Genomic DNA, 21,789 nt, shown 5'->3' with positions numbered 1-21,789 from the left:
AGTGAGTCAATCGCAGAGACTGGTTCCTTTGCAATGCTGAAGAAGTCATATATTTGAATAACCTTTGGCTAATTTCACCAGGGTTGCCAATCCTACAAACCTGAGCAAATCATTAAATATACTTCTGTTTAAAACAACAACAGTAGGTGCTAGAAATCTGAAACAAAAACAAATTGCTGGAGAAACCCAGCAGGTCTGACAGTATCTGTGGGGAGAGAGAAAGCAGCATTACTATTTCGGGTCCAGTGACCATTCTTCAGAATGGGTTCTGCAATGTCTGTTTTTGTCTTACATTCTCTTGTTTGTTTCCTTTGTCCGCTTTTTGTAGCTTTGGAGACATCTGAATGAATGTTGATAAATTTTGTGGTAAATTAGCAATGCTCAGTTAACAGTTTGTGATTCTGAATACAAATAATCTTTTTTTAAACATTCTTGTGACTTGTTTAAGAGAAACTAAAACTAATTTAATGGATAACAGCCTTCAGATTTAACCTAGAATGATATTCTGCTTTAAAAACAATTTTGAGTGAATCCTTGGACTACAGGTTTAATTTTCTTTATTACACTGGTTATTTCTGCTAATTTGTGGTTATGAGATGTGGAGTGAATTAAGTGAATGAATCTGGCCAAATTTTAAGATTCGCTTAAAATTTGTCATCCATTTGTTGTCTTTTCTGGTGACTAGCTAAGAGAGCCATTCCAAGAGATTTGAGAATACAGTATGTGGCATGGAATGGTATATATCCTTTCAAACCTGCTCCAGCATTCATTAGGATCATGGCTTATTTTCAGCTTCACCTTCTGTCGACGCTCTGTCACCCTTGATTCCTTGTGATAGTAGAAATCTGCTTGTCTGAGCTATCCGTTCAACAGTGTAGCATCTCCAACTCTCTAGGATAGAAATTCCAAAGATTCACCAAGCCTTTGAAGTGATTTCTCCTCATCTTTCCCCCAAATAACTGGCTCTTAGCCTAAGATTGTGACCACATTATCTAGATTTCCCAGTGTATGCTATGTCAAGTGTCATGCCTCATTAGGAAATTTGTTATTCCCAGAGTCGTCACAAAAGTTAAACATTTTATGAAAGTACAGGAAATTACTGAAGTTGCATGTCTTTTATAACCAAGCTGTCAGCACTGACCATGTTTCTGTACTTGCAAGAATGACTTTTTATTACAAATATTAATAGATTCTAGCTAGAGATAAACAGCTATGAACCATCAACTTATAATTGAAGTAGGTGAGATTCCAACCCCATTATACAACTCCCCCATACACACTTGAAGACAGATGCAGGCAGACAGACAGACATAAAAGAAATTAGTGTTACAGGTGAGAAAAAAAAATTGAAGGCAGGTCAGTTGTCTTTGTTTGCACAGGTCATTGAGATGATCTGTTTGGATTGCCAGGACTTGCTATTCAGCAATTTCTCTCTTCTCCAGGTACTTTCGCTTGCCTGCAGGAGGCATAGGATGGTTTGTTCACAACTTATAAAGTCTCTGACTTTTGGTTAAAAGCAAGTGACAGTAACTGATGAGGGAAAATAAACTGTTGAGGAAAAGTAATTGTCTTTTTTTCAGGCTTTGGGTGTTTCTTATCACGGCGGTAAAGACAACATCTTCCTTTCCAGCCCACAAACTGAACGATTACCTGGAGTGAATTACATAATTGTCGACAGGCCCTTGTCATTGGTCTGTTAAGTAAAGACCGTTGACAATCAGATCCTTGTTGCTGGTCAAATTTCTGATTGGAGATCATTCCTGAAGAAGGGCTTATGCCCGAAACGTCGAATCTCCTGTTCCTTGGATGCTGCCTGACCTGCGCTTTTCCAGCAACACATTTTCCGCTCAAATCTCTGATTGTACACCTAATGGTGTTCCAGTTTGTCTGCAACTAAATACTCCCACTGGCTGAACCATCAGCGGTGTAAACAGCACTTTGGGAGGTGGTAGTTTGCTTTAGTGATTTTTGTTTTTAAGTTCTCTACTTTCTTACAGTTTGGTGTCTTGTATTGTATCATAGAAGTATTTGGCTAAAAAATCACACAACACCAGGTTATAGTCCAACAGGTTTAATTGGAAGCACACTAGCTTTCGGAGCGACGCTCCTTCATCAGGTGATAGTGGAGGGCTTGATCGTAACACAGAATTTATAGCAAAACATTTGCAGTGTGATGTAACTGAAATTATACATTGAAAAATTGATTGTCTGTTAAGCCTTTCATCTGTTAGAATACAGTGATAGTTTCACTTCTTTCATGTGTAAATCACAAAACCTTTTTTTTAAAGTTGCATTCTTGGGTTAGCTGTTAACAACGGTGATAGCTAGACAATATATTGAAGATGTTAGCCCCCTGTGTTCTGTGTATGACCTGATGTGTAGATTGATTCTAATCTAAAAAGTGAGATAAGAGTTCTACGTGAATGTATGCAGTTTTTGAGCAAAGTACAATGTAACTCTGCAAATATTTGGCAGCATTCAAGGGAGGCCAAAGACCTGCTGTACTGGCAAGTAAGCGATCTTCTCAAGAAACATAAGTTGATTCCTCTGTTTATTATGTCATTGTACATTTTAGCTCCGTTTTCTCTCCTGATTCTGATTCCCATTCAGAAAGAGATGACTTTTATTAGACCGTGGTATTATAAGTGCTGGCAGCCGATTGGCACTTGTCCCACATTCAATTCTGAACTTCTATGATTAGTAGCAAGGAAATTTCAATGAATTGTATGATTATGCATACTTCTTAGCAGAGAATTAATGGAAAAAAGTTGAGTGGAAATCTGATAGATTTCTCTGTTATCTGGGACAGTTGGCCAATTGGAGTGGCCCCATTACCTTTGCAGAGGCCAACAATTTCAGCACATGTTTTCTAATCAGTTTTCTTTTTGTGCAGTGCTGACAGTATGTTTACTTTTTCACTGGGAGTGCCTGCTGTCATACTTAACAAACCCAGCTGAATGAGCACTATACATATCAAGTAATCAGAATGATTTCTATGAGCAGGTATGGTTAGATTTTTAAACACCTTTCTTTAAACCCTCAGACTACTCAGTTATAAACAGGAAAGGAAATATCTTTGTTTAAAATAAACTGGAATAACTGAAATCCTGTTAATTCTGTAAGCTTATGCAGTACATAGTGATCAAAATTATTGTTCTGTGATATTGGCTGGTGGTTGAAACAAAGCTTTTGGTTTCAATGCATTTGTTAGAAGGTAAGGAAAATCAGCAAAGATCCTTGTTTTTTGTCTGTGTGCATCTGTAGACATAAGTCACAGAATTAGATCTACTCTGCAACGGTAGCACCAGTATCATGTAGCCTGTTGGTGTACAGATGTGTAAGTTTATGTCTCACTAATGTTTTATTAGATGAAGTATCAGAGTCACAGAGCTATATCTCAGTGAATTATTTGTTCCAGCAGAGGCAGGTAAAATAAGAATAGTGGTAGCAATGAAAGAATATGAACATAAATCAGCAGTGTTTTGGATGCTATTCAGTAGCACTAATGTGTAATATTTACAAGATGTACTTCAGAAAATTCATCAAAATCCCTCAGGCAGCACCTTCCAAACCCTTGACCACTTCTAGAAGGACAAGGGCAACAAATATATGGGAACACCACCACCTTAAAGTTCCCCTCCAAGTCACTCACCATCCTGACTTGGGAATATACAGTTTTCGTTCTTGTGCAACCCTGCATCATAGAAAAATCGTGCTTTAGAAACAGCACTTGTGTTAGTGCTGTAAATGTGTTATAGCCAACACTGTTTCTAAAGCGTAACTTATAAAACATGTCCCCCCATTTCTTCACTGTTGCTGGATCAAAATCCTGGAATTCCCTCCCTAATGATATTGTGGGTCAATCTTCAGTAGGTGGACTGCAGCGGTTCAAGAAGGAGGCTCACGACCACTTTCTTAAGTACAACTAAGGACAGTCAATAAATGTTGGCCCGCTAGTGGCATCCATATACCACTAAATGAACAAATTTATAAAAAAGTCTTTTGTAGTTTCTGGAGCAAATGCAGTTGCATCTGAAATCTGTTACATATTTGTATGCACCACCATTTTCATTTCCACGAATTGCCCTGCAAGACACAGTACCTGATATCACACTGCTGCATTTCTCAAAATAAAAGAATAACTGATAACAGTCATGTTGTCATCCAGTACTGCATCCTTTTTATAATTAGGTTACCATATAATTTGCAGGTAGTTTGCAAATTTTTCGTGTGAAGTCATGGAAACATACAATACAGAAACAGACCTTTTGGTCCAACCAGTCCATTCCAAACATAAATCCAAACTATACTAGTCCCACCTGCCTGCTCCTGGTCCATACCAAGCCTTTCCTATTCATGTATCTATCCAAATGTTTTTTACACATTGTAATTGTACCCACATCCACCACTTCCTCAGGAAGTTCATTCCACGTGCGAACGACCCTCTATCTTTTTTTTTAAAAAATTGCCTCTCGAGTCCTTCAAAAATGGATGTGCTATGGTTGTGGTTACTTGCCAAATGAACGCACCATACAGAAAATCATTAACGTATTGTCTTTTATTTTGGTTGATGCAAGGTACTTCCCACTGTTGTAAAAATGTCTAACTTCAGGTTTCATATGTTTTAGGAGCATACCTTTTAGTTAGCTTAGGAATTGAATTTAATTTGAAGTGCATGAAACAGCATGAGTTTGAAAGTATGATAGACAGACCTAAAGTAATTCCAGTTCATGGGTTGGCCCATGTTCAGTTAATATGATGACAGTTAGAAATAGGGGAAAATGCAACTCTCTTTGAATTATTTATCTTTCAATTCCTTGGAGAAGAGATGTCAACAGGTGCCTTCACAAGTGGCTTAAATTCTAATATAGAGGCAGGTAGCCTGTCACCAAGTCATCCTACATGGTACATGGACTCTGACCAGATGTCTTCGAGCCACTATGTCAGCCACGGCTCCCTGACTTGCCCAGGTTAACAACTCCAATCTCATTCCAATCACTACAAATTCTTAATGCAATTTCCCAGCTCAGAGAGGAATTGAGAAGCAAAACAAAGTATTCAAGTATCTACATAATTTTCTTATCAAATCATGTTTGGAAGATTAAGAAATTAAGTGAAATTTCTAACTTAAACATTGTAAACAACCCACATATGGTTTTCTCGCAGGGGAAGTGAAAAAGCCTTAAGGATCCAGGAAAGTTCAAAATAAGTTGTTTGTGGATAAAATGGAATGGGGAGTGACCTATTGAGATTTTTGGTTTAAGTAATGAATATTTTGTAAATTAGTATTTGCTTTGTTTAATTCTTAGGCAGTAAAAGCTTTGGTTTAAAGTAGGAAGCCATGTAGTGTTATTCTTTAAGATAACGTTTTTTTTGACATTAATATTCTCCCTCACCAATCGCATTGCCTTTTATACTTTTCTCCTTTAAATATTTTAAATGATGATGTGATCTGTGCTTTGACTCACTGATCTCTGCTGAAGCATTTCATTCTCTGAAAAACCTGGTATTTTGGTGTATGGTGTGCAAAGCATAACAAAGAAAGCAGCTACTAATTTTAATAAGAGCCCCTTGTCATAGAGATGTACAGCATGGAAACAGACCCTTCGGTGTATGCCGACCAGATATCCCAAGCCAATCTAGACCCACCTGCCAGCACCCAGCCCATATACCTCCAAACCCTTCCTATTCATATACCCATCCAATGCCTCTAAAATGTTGCAATCGTACCAGCCTCCACCACGTCCTCTGGCAGCTCATTCCATACACGTACCACTCTGTGTGGAAAAAGTTGCCCCTTAGGTCTCTTTTATATCTTTCCCCTGTCACCCTAAATCTATGCTCTCTAGTTCTGGACTCCCCCATCCCAGGGAAAAGACTTTGTCTATTTATTCTATCCATGCCACTCATGATTTTATAAACCTCTAAGGTCACCTCTCAGTGTCTGACGCTCAGGGAAAACAGCTCCGGCTTGTGCAACCCCGCCCCCCCCCCCCCCCCCCCCCCCCCCCCCCATAGCTCAAATCCTCCAACCCTGGCAACAACCTTGTAAATCTTTTCTAAACCCTTTCAAGTTTCACAACATCTTTCCAATAGGAAGGACACCAGAATTGCATGCAGTATTCCAACAGTGGCCTAACCAATGTCCTGTACAGCCGCAACATGATCTCCCAAATCCTGTACTCAATACTCTGACCAATAAAGGAAAGCATACCAAACACCTTTGTTCACTATCCTATCTACCTGTGACTCCACTTTCAAGGAACTATGAACCTGCACTCCAAGGTCTCTTTGTTCAGCAACACTCCCTAGGACCTTACCATTTAAGTGTATAAGTCCTACTAAGATTTGCTTTCCCAAAATGCAGCACCTTGCATTTATCTGAATTAAACTCCTTCTGCTACTTCTCACCCCATTGGCCCATCTGGTCAAGATCCTGCTGTAATCTGAGGTAACCCTCTTCGCTGTCCACTACACCTCCAATTTTGGTATCATCTGCAAACTTACTAGCTGTACCTCTTTTATGTTCGCATCCAAATCATTTATGCAAATAACAAAAAGTAGAGGGCCTAGCACCAATCCTTGTGGTACTCCACTGGTCACAGGCCTCCAGCCTGAAAAACAACCCTCCACCATCACCACCCTCTATCTTCTGTCTTTAAGCCAGTTCTGTATCCAAATGGCTAGTTCTCCCTGTATTCCATGAGATCAAACCTTGCTAACCAATCTCCCGTGGGGAACCTTGTTGAACGCCTTACTGAAGTCCATATAGATCACATCTAGCGCTCTGCCCTCATCAATCCTCTTTGTTACTTCTCCAAAAAACTCAATCAAGTTTGTGAGACATGATTTCCCATGCACAAAGCCATGTTGACTATCTCTAATCAGTCCTTGCTTTTCCAAATACATGTACATCCTGTCCTTCAGGATTCCCTCCAACAACTTTCCCACCACTGGTCTGTAGTTCCCTGGCTTGTCCTCACCACCCTTTTTAAACAGTGGCACCAAATTAGCCAACCTCCAGTCTTCTGGCACCTCACCTGTGACTATCGATGATACAAATATCTCAGCAAGAGGCCCAGCAATCACTTCTCTAACTTCCCACAGAGTTCTCGGGTACACCTGATCAGGTCCTGGGGATTCATCCACCTTTGTGTTTCAAGACATCCAGCATTTCCTCCTCTGTAAACTGGACATTTTGCAAGATGTCACCATCTATTTCCCTACATTCTATACCTTCCATATCCTTTTCCACAGTAAATACTGATGCAAAATACTTATTTACTATCTCCCCCATTTTCTGTGGCTCTGCACAAAGACTGCGTTGCTGATCTTTGAGGGGCCCTATTCTCTCCCTGGTAACCCTTTTGTCGTTAATATATTTGTAAAAACCCTTTTAATTCTCTTTAATTGTATTTACCAAAACTATCTCATGTCTCCTTTTTGCCTTCCTGATTTCTCTCTTCAGTATACTCTTACTGCCTTTATACTCTTCTAAGGATTCACTCGATCTATCCCATCTATACCTTGCATATGCTTCCTCCTTTTTCTTAACCAAACACAGTATTTCTTCAGTCATTCCCTGTACCTACCAGCCTTTCCTTTCACCCTAACGGGAATATACTTTCTCTGGATTCTCGTTATCTCATTTCTGAAGGCTACATTTTCCAGCCATCCCTTTATCTGCGAATATCTGCCTCCAATCAGCTTTTGAAAGTTCTTGCCTAATACTGTCATTCATTTTGCAGCAGTCTTTTCCTGTTGTCACTACCTAAAATATGTATAGTTTTAGAAATGTTATTAAATGCTCACCACTGAAAATAGCATTCTTAGTTTTCCAATTCTGGATATTTTCTGAAAAATGTAAGCCATATGTTCTTTAATGTCCTTTCTACATTAATGTACTAACAATTGTATAGTATTCCTGATTTGCAGCTCTTGCCATGTTTTGTGCAAATGTCACAATGTGCCCTTATTTATCAAATGCAAGACGTTATCCAATTTTTTTTTAATGTCATCAGCTACCTTTTAACTTGCTTTCCAATGCATTAGATACTTGAATCCCTCGAGTATCTTTGGTGATGTAACTCTTAAGTGCCTTTTCTTTAAAGGTTAGTCCCACTGTTTGTTCTGGTATTACTTCTCAGATCTCCCATCACATTTGAAGTTTTCATTTATCTGCTTCTTCTGACAACATGTTAATACCTTCCTGCCACATATTATAAATTTACCAAACTATTTTCAGTTAACCGTACATTTTAGATTTTATTCTTATGCCTTAATCTAAATTAGCTGAAATGATCATAATGCTAACTTATAGGTTACAATATTTCTGGGTATTTTCCAGGCTGAGCAATATCCATTTAACGTAACTTGATTTTGTTTTTGTTCGTTTTTGTTGTTACCTATGTATTGATAAACTTTTTATCCATTTCTGCCACATTTCCCCATGTAACACATGCTTCCTTTTTGGCTGCAACATGTTGTGAAATCTGTGGCACATCTCTTCATCCAGTTGTTTACATCCTCAGGAAAAAATGGACTTAAACGTGTCAGATGTAATTTGCCTCCAGCAAATCTATCCTGACCATAGCTAACACATGCATTCCTGTAGTCTCATTAATTTTAAGATGTTGCCTACAACTAATACACTGGTCTAACTCCTCCCACCTTTTTAAAACTATATTGTTACATTTGCTACTCTGCAGGCACAATTTGCACATATAAGGATCGATGTGTTATAACAAGAGCCTGTAGCTTATTTCTTTCTTTTTTTCCAGCTGTAAAAACTACATGTTGTTATGGGCTACCTACTTATCCCTGTGTTTCAATGTTTTTTCCAGTACCAAGATTATTTCTATATTTATACCTAATATCTACTATATTATAATCTAATGTTCGTTTAGAATATGGGCATCATAAACAATCCATGCTCTTAAATTGCATGGATGTGGTATGCCATTGTCAATTTTAAACATGGAACAATTAATGCCATGTATTTATGGCAGCTTCTTTAGGGTGTAACTTTTCATTCTGCTTCTGTGTTTGTGTGTAGGTTGTATGGCTGTTGTACCCATTCTCTGTTACCCACCTGGCTTGAAGCATAAATGTCCTCTAGAAAATGTGCTCTGAAATGCCAGGCAAAGTGCCCCTTCTAGCAATCACCTCTATAATCATAGATGCACTTGATAAGCCATCGATAAGTGAGATTGCTTCTTTCCCATCTGAATATTTATTTTACCCCTAGAAACATGACTAAATTATTTCTAAAATAGGAACATCAATGATCAACCTAAAGATTGACTGAACTTTTAATAGTAGTCCTTTGAAGGCTGTGTAAATGCAATTTTTTATTCTTGTGTTTTTTTTTGTGCAAGTTCGGCTCCAAGTTCAATATCGATCAGGACCTTTACATCAGTTATCATTAGGAATGATCAACAATAGTCTGAAGTTGCTGAATGAAACTTGCTGTGTCATGCCCCAGACTTAAAAATTATTCACACTAGAAAATATACTCTGTTATGCCTCTATTTAGAAATACAAATTTTCTACACATTAATCATTTATGCTTAGATGGTTACATATAGTAAAGTTGTGAAGTAAATGCTGAATTTGTATTCTATAGTCAAATGTGTAATTTATTTTGCCTAATTACTACTTCATAAAAGCCAACTTATTTGGCTTATCAGTTATCTTCCATACGTGGTTATGACCTTCTACTATCTCATTAATCACGTGAACATGAGTGTCTGTAGCCATTTCACCAGCATATTAACAAAACTGCAAATGAACTGTTAATACATGTATTCCTATGAAATTATAGGCTTGTTTTGCTAATGTTGTTTTTAAAATTGAGGATGACAGTTTTCTACTGGAGATTTTGACTCTAATTCTCAAAAACGTACAACAGTGAAAGTCAACTGCAGAAAAAAAAGGCAGTAATGTTCCACTCTTATCAATTGCAACTGACTTAGAAAAATCCATAATATGCGGTAACCTTTTGTAGTAATGAATCATTATACTTGACTTGTGAGGGTGGCCTTTATGTTCTCTGCAGTCTATTCTTTTCAGAATAACTGTCCAGCAATTGCAGTCTATATTAAACTGATATTTCATTGCTTGATAGTTGCCTGATTTTTATGGCTTTCTTTGACTGTGGTAATTTATAGTTGCAGCTCTTTGGAATCACATTCATGCAGTTTGTTTTGCATAAGCTGAATAAAAATGACATGGAAGGGCATGAGTCAGTACACATACTCCAGTAATATCTGGTTGTTTTACCCTTATGTTTCCAGTTGGCAATTTAAAATTATGGCCCTAACTGTACTTTAAATATGTGATAATAGCATGTGTACCTAATAAGGGCCAGTACCATTTCTTCAAACTGTGTGAATAGTTGTCACTCACATATGACAAATGCGCCTTCATCTGCTCTTTTCATGGCCCCCTAAAATCTATACCCTGGAATCAGGACGATGAAATTAGCTGCTGTGTAAATTGTGTGTCTGAGTGGTTCATTATCTAATCACCGTCGGAGCCCGAATGATAAAATAGATTGATTCTGAGAAGAGCTGTGGCAGATGAATTCAGCTATTTTGAAATTTGTACTTAATTTCTCATTGAAACAAGAATGGTTGAGTTCAGAATTAAAGGCGATATTCAATATGCTGCATACATACCATTGCTTTCTTCTTGTTAGCAATTTCTGTCACTACAGTCTAGATAGAATTGAGAGATTCAGTTCAATAGCGTATCTTTAACTTTTTAATAACAGAAATCATATTTTAAAATTTCATAAAATGTCTCTTTTAGGAGCTTTTGAAGATGATGAAATTGTTCACATTGAAGGGAATGTGGATCCTGTTCGGGATATTGAAATTATTCATGAAGAACTGAGACTAAAGGATGAAGAGCTAATTACGCCCATCATTGACAAACTAGAGAAAGTGGCAGTAAGGGGGGGTGACAAAAAACTAAAACCTGAATATGTAAGTATTTTAAAAAATGTTTCCCCATAACCTCGAAGTATTTGAAACTTACTGTTGACGTCTACTTTCTGCTGGTTATACTTGGATCGTTCACTGACAAATATATTAAAGGGCTGAGTTTAATGTGATATTTTGGTATATGAATTATAAGTCTGATGCCAGGAATTGTAGACATCATTAGCACTGAGTAATTCATTCAGTAGCTAACCTAGGGTCAGAACGCTAGACGAATGGAAGTACTTGCACAGCCTGTTCATACGTTTTGAACACGAGAGAAATCTTTAAATGCATTGCTTAGATCCATGATGTGATAGGAAAAATAATATCAATTTCTGATTTTTTTAAAATGCAAGATGATCATGTCCGTTTTGTTAGAAAGGCCAAAACTTTAGCAGACTTTATTATTTTGTCTGCCATCTGTTTTGGCGAAACTGTTGTGCCTATTTGTTGTATTAACCATCTGGGCAATTTCACCTGCTGAAACCATTAACGGACTCGGTGTTTTCTTAGATTAATCCTCCTGACATTGGTTTTTGCAAAATGGCTGGAGCAGGCATTCAGAATTTGCAGGTGGCCAGTGACGCACATAATTGCTGACAATTTTAGGCAATGAATAAAAATGGGCTACATCACTTGTCAAAGGTTGATGTAAAGATGCCAAGTGAAATCTCCTGAAAGCCTTTTTAAGGTTTAAATAATAGTTTGTAAACATTATGTCCAACATTTTTACATTCTTATGCATGCATGATTGCTTTGTGTCATGTTTTTAAGTTTTAAAAAAAGGTAGAAATTTTACTTCTTAAACTCAATTAATTAGGCATGTAATTCTTGTGAAAAGGGACTGAGAGAGCAAAGAAAATCTATTAGGTTTTGTAGATGTACATTTTCTCTTGTTAACTTCCATAATCTTGGCTGATGGTAAAGGAGTTTGTCTTTTTTTTTCTTGAAACCGAATTGGATTTTGCTTGTGATAAAATGATAATGAATTTTTACATCAACTCAGTCTTGATGGAGACCTGCTCTCCAAGTGATTGGCTTTGCATTTCCTTTTTCCATTTTTTGGATGCTGAAAAATGTAATAATTGTCCTTTCCATATTGGTGTAGTTTTCATGAGCCACAATTACATCTTATAGTTTTGAAACTCATTGTTACACTATTGTGCAATCTCTGATATTTTTGTAAGTGAAACCACGTGTAAGGGAGCATTGTCGACTTCTTCTTATAGAATTTATCTTAGAATGTGTCAATAAATTGGCCATCATAAATTTTAATGTTTGATGTAGTTTGTCTTTTCTTTTAGCTAAAGGTTTTACGTTTAAAATTGTGTTTAAGGAAAGCAGACCATGCACCCTTCTAAATGCAAGAATTGAGTTTGACCTTTTAGGCTGGTGTGTCTTTTATTAACACCTGCCTGTGAAGAGAATCATGCCACACGCAGCTCCTGATTCAGAGCAATGAAATGGATAAGGAAAAGCTTGAAGGGTTCAGTTTGTGTCACTTGCTGTTTGCCGTTTCCATTTCACAGATGATTAATCTTTCTTTAAGGAAAGGACAGAGAAACAAAGCAAGTTGTCTCTTCCTGCAGTTGCTCCTTCTGAATGCACACAAGCTTGATGACTAGAAACCCTTTAGAATTCCTGTTGAGAAAGATGTTCTGAAACTGAATGCAGCTGGTTGGAGGTCACCAGCATGATTCTGTTACTATTGTGGAATTGAAGCGGTTTTTTTCGCCCCCCTTCATTTTTTGGAAGGGGGAGGTGTTGGCAAAAACACAAAAATAGAGGAGATGCTTTGCACCCGTTTGACTCATTTGTAAGGTTAGATAAATAAATGTTTTATTTTAAATAAACTTCTTGCTTTACTTTCCCCACTCCTTTTTCTGGTTCCTGTGTGGCTTTCTTATACAATCAGTATTAAGGGCGTGTTTCAGGGTAAGAAGCACATAATATGATGTTTATATAATCTAAAAATTAACATTAGCTGTAAGTTGTGTTTTTTTCCCCCCATTCTCACAAAATTTCTGTTTTAAAATGAATTGCACTTGACTGCTTTTTAACAACCTGATTGATTAATTATCCAGTTCCTATTGTGCTGATTTACCTTTTAAAATATTGTAATGCCCCTGCTTTTCTCTTGATCCTTTACAGGACATAATGTGCAAAGTCAAGAATTGGGTTATCGATGAAACGAAACATGTACGCTTCTACCATGACTGGAATGACAAAGAGGTAAGACTTTGATGTACACTTGGATTTATTAATATCTGTTGCCTTGTTTCTTTAATCTCTTAGATGTCACTTTACCATGTAGAAATCTTGTAATTAGGTTGTAAAGACTGTTGCATAATTCAACATTTTTCTTTGGGTCAGAGGGAGCCATTCAGTCTCTTGATTATTTGAGATGGCTCGCGTTTCTGTGGAGTGAGGTTAAAGCTGCTTAAATTGAAAGGCATTTTGGTTTCTGCCAATTTTTAGGAATACCCAAACTGCGTACAATTTTTGTTCTAATGTTGATCTTTTGCATTCTTTCTCAGATTGATGTATTGAATAAACATTTACTTTTGACATCAAAACCAATGATTTATTTGGTTAACCTGTCTGAGAAAGACTACATCAGAAAGAAGAACAAATGGTGAGTCTCTTACAGATATCTTGTGTAGAAGAAATTGGAATTTCGAAAATATGTCTTAATCTGATTATTGGTCTTTGTAAAACCTAATCACAAATGTTCCTCATATAGAATTTTGAATTGTACTTTTACCTTATGTCATACTATATCTCAAATAATTTTTAAAAGGTCTGATAAATGTATATAAATGTAAGTGTATCATACTGACTTACTTGAGTAAGAATTATATTATTTTCTGGTCCATTAATTTCATGAAGTTTCTTCTTCCACTTTTCCATTAAAGGAATCCAGAATAATGAAGAATAAAGTACTCTCATCTACATAATTTATTCATTTGTGCCTGAATGTATGAATATTTAGAATGTGCATCTGGAGAGATTATCTAATTATGATTAAAATAAATGAAAACTATAGAAATGTGTAGGACCACAGAATATTTCTTAATTGCACGCTTGCTTGAAATAATGAAAAGTAATTGCTATAGTTTAGAATATTGTACACAAATGGTATAGTAAGCTGCCTACCCACAAGAGGAACAGTTAAATAAGTGAATATGTATTAATCTACCTTTCTGCTCTTCAGTGTTCATAATTGTCATGATTTAACTGACATATAAGAATCTATTGTTACCTGGCCTCAATTGATATATTGTAAGCTGTGTTGTTGCAGTACCTTTTTCTTGGTTTTGGTGCTTTTTTTATATGGATATGAAAGAGATATTTATAAACATACGTCGGTCTATCTCAGGTAATGATACAGATTCCTTATACTGAAAGCATCTCGCACCTGTGTAGAGATGATTACTGGTGGAAATTGCTGGCTGTAATTGTGCAGCAATACTACTTCCAGACCCTAATAGTAGGCAGACTTTCAGAAGATGCCGTCTATGATTTGCTTGTTGCAGATGCCCCATCTTTACTTTGAACTAGTTATAGTGCCGGTTATCTTATGGCCGATTCAAAAGAAATTATTGATAAAAATTAAACATGGTTTTCACTAAAATAACTACTGATCTTAACTACGACAAAACGAGCTTAGTTTGTGAAATCTGTTGTGGTTTGTTCAATCAGAGCATTAAAAAAATGCTACTCTGTACTGTTGTCTGTGTTTGTCAAAAGATCAAAGCCAATACAGACGAGTGATGTTCCAGGCAGATTTACCACATGGCCATTTTTCTCAATGGCTTGCTGCCTGCTGTTCTTATTTTCCCTCCAGCAAGTCACTGGCTACCTCCTGCACATCCCTTGCCATAAAAAAATTATTAAGGAAGTATTTCTCATAGATTTATGAGTGGAAGCATTTCATGATAAGGAATGGCAAACACTGAAATGGGTCAGAAGCAAGGTGATTGCCCTTTTTAATATACATTATGCCAAAGCTTTAATCCTTATTTATGCAGCATAGTTTATGTTTCTGGGTTTGTGAAAAAACTTGTAAAAGTAGCAAAACTGTAGTCTGTGTATTTGAGGTAGTATAATGAGCAAAGTCAGCCCTTTAGTTCAGGATCTTATTTTCCAGATGTGAATAGTTAGTGTAGATTGAATTCATGCCATCTCTTCCTTAATTAGCGTCTTGACTATTGCATCTTGGTTTTCAGAAGTGTTTGGAAGCAGTTTACTTAACAAAATTACATTTGATTGGAATTTATAGTATTTGTTAAGTGAAGAATAAAAGATTGTGTAGACAACTGAACAAAGTATTGGTGTGTTAATTGACTTGCTTGAAGCCCCTTAACAATTCAAATGTAATGCATCTTTAGTCTGTGATGAAGAGTGATGCAGAAAAAAAACTTGCAAACGAAGCAAGTTCATTTACTTGTTTTTCTGTTTTCAGTATTACAGTACATAAATCAATGTTGATAAATATTTGAAAACTATCAAAAATGAAGTATATTTAATACTATGCAAATTCATTGGTTTCTTTCTACATCTATTGATCCATTTTAGTTGGAGGAATTTTCATTGTTTCAAGGGAAAATGCTGTAAGTTTAGTAGAACTCAAGTATTTCATTTCATTAATGAATGTCCCGTGTAGAACAATGAAGAACAGATGTGTTGGAGGCTCAAAGGCTGTTTGAAAAAAGTGGTATTGATAAGTGAGTAAATGATTTTTACAGAAAAGAAAATATTGCAAAAAAAAAAACAGATTTCTGTTGGCATATTTCTTTTCTCTGGCAATGATATAAGGTTTGCAGTATGATTAAAAATTATGCTTTTGGAAGAACTGTACTGCTGATGATGTGCTAAGTACAGCAAGCTTAGTTCAACAGTCAAATCTCCTGGTATAGCACGTAAGAAATTTCTATTTTCCAAATAAGCTGTTACACCAGAGATTGCTGAGGTCTATTCCTCCTACTTAACTGCACTTTCAAAAGATCTCATCTGAATGGAGCCATCTAATCTTACAAGTATAGTTTTCTGTGAATCTTGTTGCTATAGATCAAAATAACAGAACCTGTTGGATCATGGAGGACTAAGATAGTTGGTTTGTAAACTGTTATTTTGTTTCAGGGTTGTAACAGCATTAGAAAGTGGGATCTGCAAGTTATCTATTTTCTGGCAGTAAAAACTGTGTACTAAAGTAATATGAGTTGTTTCTTTCCCATTTTTCATAATCATTGACCCAAGCTGTCCATAGTTTGACCCAGCCTTTGAAAGGCCACACATGCCATTGAAGTAGGAAACTTTGCATTATGTACTATAACAGTTGCCATTGAATGTTGGACGAATGGCACATTATGAGGAACTTGTACTTAATTAATCGTTTCACCTGTTTCCTGAAATGGCAAAAATATTCCATTCCCAATATATGCATCTCTCTCCTTATGCATTTTGGAATTGTCAAACAGTATTTCTTGGACATTCAACATCTCCACTTATCTTACAAAGAATAAAATCTGCGCAGCAAGAGTTTGGATTATTGTTGAACCTCTAAGTTATGTTCCAAATAGTTTTTGAGGAACTGTCAGCTAGCCAACTTGTGCCAGATTACATTTCCTGTCACTTGGCCATGTTGAAGAAAATGTGATTTAAAAGTAAAATGGAAAAGGCACGATTGTATTTTATATGCTCATGCTTGGTTATTTTTCCATTTTTGTTTTGTGTTCTTTTTCAGTCTTTTGAATCAGTACAATTCTCTGCAAACGTTGTCGGACTGTAGCACCTTCCCATTCTAGTGGATGCCATGATTCAATTTTTTAATTGTGGAACCCGTGTATTACAGACAAGTTCTAGATAAATTATCACATTTATCTTTAATCACGATTACTATGTGGATTTTAACCTGGAATTGTTTATAACAAAAACTACTGTTTCTAAATTAATTCAAAGTTTTATACTATGTTGGTAATAGTCAAGATTGGAAGCACTTCTATATTATTTTCCTCTTGACATTAAGGCTACTTGTAATTTCTTTGCTAAATTTCAGGTCAGTGATTTATCTGTCTGACCTTTCCATCTAGATTATGAATCCACTTTGTGGGTTTTGTAGTAACTGAGCTTTGGGGGTACTTTTTTGCTGGAATGAATATGATCTGTCAACAAAGCAGTAAGAGGTATACTTCAGAAATTTGAGCACATTTCTTAGTTTGAATCTGTGCCATCTCAACCTGTTCAGTTTTTTTAAAAAAAGTACCTAAATACCTACTTGATGCACTGTGACCTGTAGGACATTGGACCCGGTGTAGGAAGGCATGTTTAACGTGAGTAGCTCTTCATCTGTTGTAAATGTTTCATTATTTCTGAGTATAATACATTTCTGCAATGTAGTAATCTATCTATTTTTTAATCTCTTAGTTTATACAAATAATCTGATTATTGTATTATGCTACTTGTGTATGAAAATTGTCAAATTAAACTTTCAGCAAGGATCAAATACCAAAGTTGAAATACAAAATGGATATATCCATGATAATGTATCGTTGGCAAAGTCACTTTAGTGAAGGCGGTTTTGCTAGTACAATTTTGATCTCCATTCTTGAAAGGATATGCTCATATGAGAGCCACTTCAAAAGAGATTCACTACACTGATTCTTGGGATGGAGGAAGGCCTTTACTTATTAGCATTTTAGATGAATGAGGAGTGTTCTTCTTGAAACGTACAACATTTTTAAGGACCTTGATCGGGGGATTTGTTGAGAAGTTTTTACTAGTTGGGGAATATTCAACTATGAAACATGATTATAGAATAAGGGGATATTCATTTAAAGCTGAGATGAAAATGAATTTCTTCTCTGAGGATAATGAATGTTTGGAATTCTGTACTGCACAAAATTGTGGAGGTTAGGTTGCTGAATGCATTGAAAGAGGAGGGAGAGCTTTTTTTCTTGAAATATCAAGGAGTTTAGGGTATGAGGAGCTGGCACAAAAGAGTTAAGGACTGGGACAGATCAGCCATAATCTCATAGATTGGTAGGGCTGACTTAAGGGATCGATTGCCCTACTCCCGCTCAGAAGTCCTGTGTTATTTTACAGTAAGGATGAGCATTGTCAAAGTTGATGTGAAGCTTTACAAATGGTGAATTTATCTGGTTAGAATTTTTTTTTAGATTACTGGTTAATTTGAGATTATGCTCAAGCACCCTATAGCATTTCTTTTATTGCGTCAATAAGAGAGAAAGAACTTTATTGTAAATTTGAAATCCAATAATTTAACTCTGTGTACATTATCGATTAAATTTTGGTTCACACTTCTGAACTATACTTTTGCCTGAAGTAAAAAGGTAAAAACAATGACTGCAGATGCTGGAAACCAGATTCTGGATCAGTGGTGCTGGAAGAGCACAGCAGTTCAGGCAGCATCCAAAGTGCAGCAAAATTGACATTTTGAGCAAAAGCCCTCCTGATGAAGGGCTTTTGCCCGAAACGTCGATTTCGCTGCACTTTGGATGCTGCCTGAACTGCTGTGCTCTTCCAGCACCACTGATCCAGAATTTTGCCTGAAGTACCTGACTGTCCCAGTGCTGTGTATTGGCATCTTTTCCTATTTACTGATTATCCCTGAGAACACTACCCAACTTTGGGTGGAGTATTCCTAGAGATCTGTTGACATTATGATCTGACCTAATGTGTGAAAACGTTACTGCATTTATCTTAAAAAGGTTATCCTAGTAACTTATAGAGATACTTGCCTTTTTTTTTGAAAATTCTTGTTATAAGGATTGTGTACAGTGGTGCTTATGGACATCTGAACCTGGTTTTTCTTTTGTTGTGAGTGATGAGAAGAACAGCAGGACATACCACACTCAAATTGATTAATTGTTAAGCGAATTAAATGAGACTTAAACTAATTGCGTGGGCCTATATACAGGAAATCACTTGCCTGAATTTATGGCTGTCTGGAGTTTTATTTAGTTTGGAAATTGTTCGGATTCCAGTTGTCACAGCGTGATGAGAGAAAGCAACCCAGCTTAGCGTTTGATTGTTGAGAAACCCTCATTCAGTTCACTGTAAGAACTGAAATCCTGATCCAGTTGTTCTCCTGAAATGCATCTGAAAGAATTCTATTAGACATTTCTGAGCAACCATAATCATAAAAATCTCAAACGGGTGTCTGTGTTTTGTGATGCCCACCTGCATGTGCCACAATGCTAACTGAAAGATGTCTTGAATGATTTGTAGTTTATTGATTGGATGAATACAGCTCCAACACTCAAGAAGGTTGACACTATCCAGGACAAACTAGCCATCTTGATTGGCACTCCACTCACCACATTGAATATAAATGTTAGGGGAGGCAGTAGCATAATGTCAATGTCACTGGTCTAGTAACCCATAACCCCTGGCTATTGCATTGGGGTCATGGGTTTGAATCCCACAATGGCATGTGATGAAATTTGAATTCCGTAAATCCTGGAATTAGAAGCTAGTCTAATGGTGACAGTGTACCCATTATCGATTCTTTTGGAAATCCAGATAATATCCTTTGGGAAGGAATCTGTAATCCTCAACTGATCAGGCTTACATGTGACTCCAGATCCACAACAATGTGGTTGACTCTTAACTGTCCTCTAAGCGATCAGAGTTGGGCAGTAAATGCTGATACCCACATCCCTTGAATGGAAATGTTACAATATATACTGCTACCCCATGATATACAGTAGCAGCCACCGATTAATTGCAGTAACCCACCAACATGCCTCCTTTCAAATGCATGACCTCTACCATCTGGAAGGAAAAGGGTAGCTCATGAAGAAGCCAAGAAGGGAACACCACCACCTGCAAGTTCTCCCACAAGCCACAACCATTGTGACTTAGTATACCACTGTTCCTCCAGTGTTGCTGGGTCAGAATTATGAAACTCCCTCCCAAGCAACACTGTTGGTATCCTTGTACCCCAAGGACGACAGTGGTTCAAGAAGGCAACTCACCATCTCAAGGGATGGGCAATAAATGTTTGAGGCAGTAACACACACATCCCATGAATGAATACAAAAATCAAATAAATTGCTACAGTATTGGTACTGTCCTTCATTTGACAAGAGTTATCATTGTCTACAGTCTGACAGCCAACTATTGCCCTATGACAGGAATGCTAATATCTGTCAAGATTCCTGCTTCTCTTCCGAATTTTGCCTTCAGCTTGTTCAGCAGTGATCTAGAACATCAACAGTTTTTGAGAAGATTTGTAACTCGATGGATAAGTATGTAAGTTCGCTTGCTGAGCTGAAAGATTTGTTTTCAGACAGTTTGTCACCACGACTAGGTAACATCAGTGAGAGTCTCTGGTGAAGTGCTGGTGTTATGTCCCGCCTCTCTGTTTGTAGGTCTTGGTTTCTTAAGGTGGGTGATGTCATTTCCAGTTCTTTTTTCTCAAGGGAAGGTAGATAGGATCAAAACCGATGTATTTGTTGATGGAGTTCTGGTTAGAATGCCATTCCACTAAGAATTCTCGTGTGTCTTTGTTTCACCTGTCCTAGGATTTGTGTGTTGTCCCAGTCAAAGTGGTGTTCTTCTTTGACTGTACGTGTGGAAACTAATGATAGTGGGTCATGTCTTTTGGCGGCTAGTGGTGTTCATGTATCCTGGACATGTTTCCTGCTAGTTTGTTCAATGTAATGCTTTTTACATTTCTTGCATGGTATCTTGTGAATGATGTTAGTTTTACTGGTAGTATCTAATCGATCCTTTAGGTTCGCTAGTCGATGTTCAAGTGTGTGTTGGTAGGTTTGTGGGCTACCATGATACCAAGGAGTTTAATTAATCTAGAAGTCATTTCTGATATGCCTTTGATGTCAGGTAATGTGGCTATATTTTTTGGTTACGTTGTTTCTGCAGTTCATACCAATGAAAGAGATGGCAGCGTCTGGGGCAAGAAACGCTTCGGGTCCAGTTACCCTTCCTCACAACAGTTCTAAGGAAGGGTATCTGGACCCAAACATTAACTCTGATTTCTGTCCATAGATGCTGCCAGACATGTTGAGCTTTTCCAGCAATTTCTGTTTTTGTTTCTGATTTCCAGTAACTGCAGTTCTTTCTGTTTTTTAGGAAAGAGATGACTTTTGTTTAGCAAAGCACGTAATTTCACTACTTTCTCCATTTGGAAGACAACAAGAGAATAAGAAACTATGCAATCTTTTTTCAGCTATATTGGTGCTGCTTTTTCACATGGTTGCATGTTCTAAGCCCAATCATTCTTGATCACACCCATGTAGCTACTCCACCAAAACAGAAATTGTTAGATAAACTCAGCGGGACTGGTAGCTTGTTTGGAGACCAAGCAAAGTTCACACTTAAGGTACAGTGACTTTTCAGAATTCATTGTGGCTTGGAAAAAAGTTGGCACCAGGATTTGATGTCGGGAGCAGGTGGGGCTGCAGCTTTCAGGTCTCGCGTTCAAATTCAATAATTTTAGGGCCTGAGTATCTTTTTCCACATTCTTCCTTTCACTCTGTTATGGCACGGGATAAACCCTTCTGCTTAATTTAAAACCAGCAACACAGAAAAGATTTATCCCGTGCAGTAATCTGTAAAAATTCGAGTGGCCAAGGACTATTTAAAGTAAAAATTAACAACTTTATTTTTTAAAATATAACTAAGTATAGAGAATAACTAACAAACCACTATTTACCATTCCTTACTGTAACCTATCTATTACCTTCCCTTCTATAATACTGGTCTGATAAAACTCCCAATTAAGATTTACAAAATAAGACTACTTATCTCAAAACTAGGC

At 37.0% G+C, this 21,789-nt stretch overlaps 1 protein-coding gene across 1 annotated transcript in view; it reads left to right on the top strand.

Moving 5' to 3' along the window:
- ola1 (Obg-like ATPase 1) overlaps positions 1–21,789 on the top strand; it is a 225,852-nt gene that overhangs the window by 115,563 nt on the left and 88,500 nt on the right. The window contains exons 5-7 of the mRNA XM_060827923.1: positions 10,813–10,988; positions 13,137–13,217; positions 13,523–13,620. Coding sequence (XP_060683906.1) covers positions 10,813–10,988; positions 13,137–13,217; positions 13,523–13,620 — 355 coding nt within the window. The remainder of the gene's footprint in view (positions 1–10,812; positions 10,989–13,136; positions 13,218–13,522; positions 13,621–21,789) is intronic.

The sequence above is a fragment of the Hemiscyllium ocellatum genome, chromosome 7 (genome assembly GCF_020745735.1).
Source record: "Hemiscyllium ocellatum isolate sHemOce1 chromosome 7, sHemOce1.pat.X.cur, whole genome shotgun sequence".
Classification (NCBI taxonomy): Eukaryota; Metazoa; Chordata; class Chondrichthyes; order Orectolobiformes; family Hemiscylliidae; genus Hemiscyllium; species Hemiscyllium ocellatum.
This window is presented reverse-complemented; position numbering and strand designations above follow the sequence as displayed.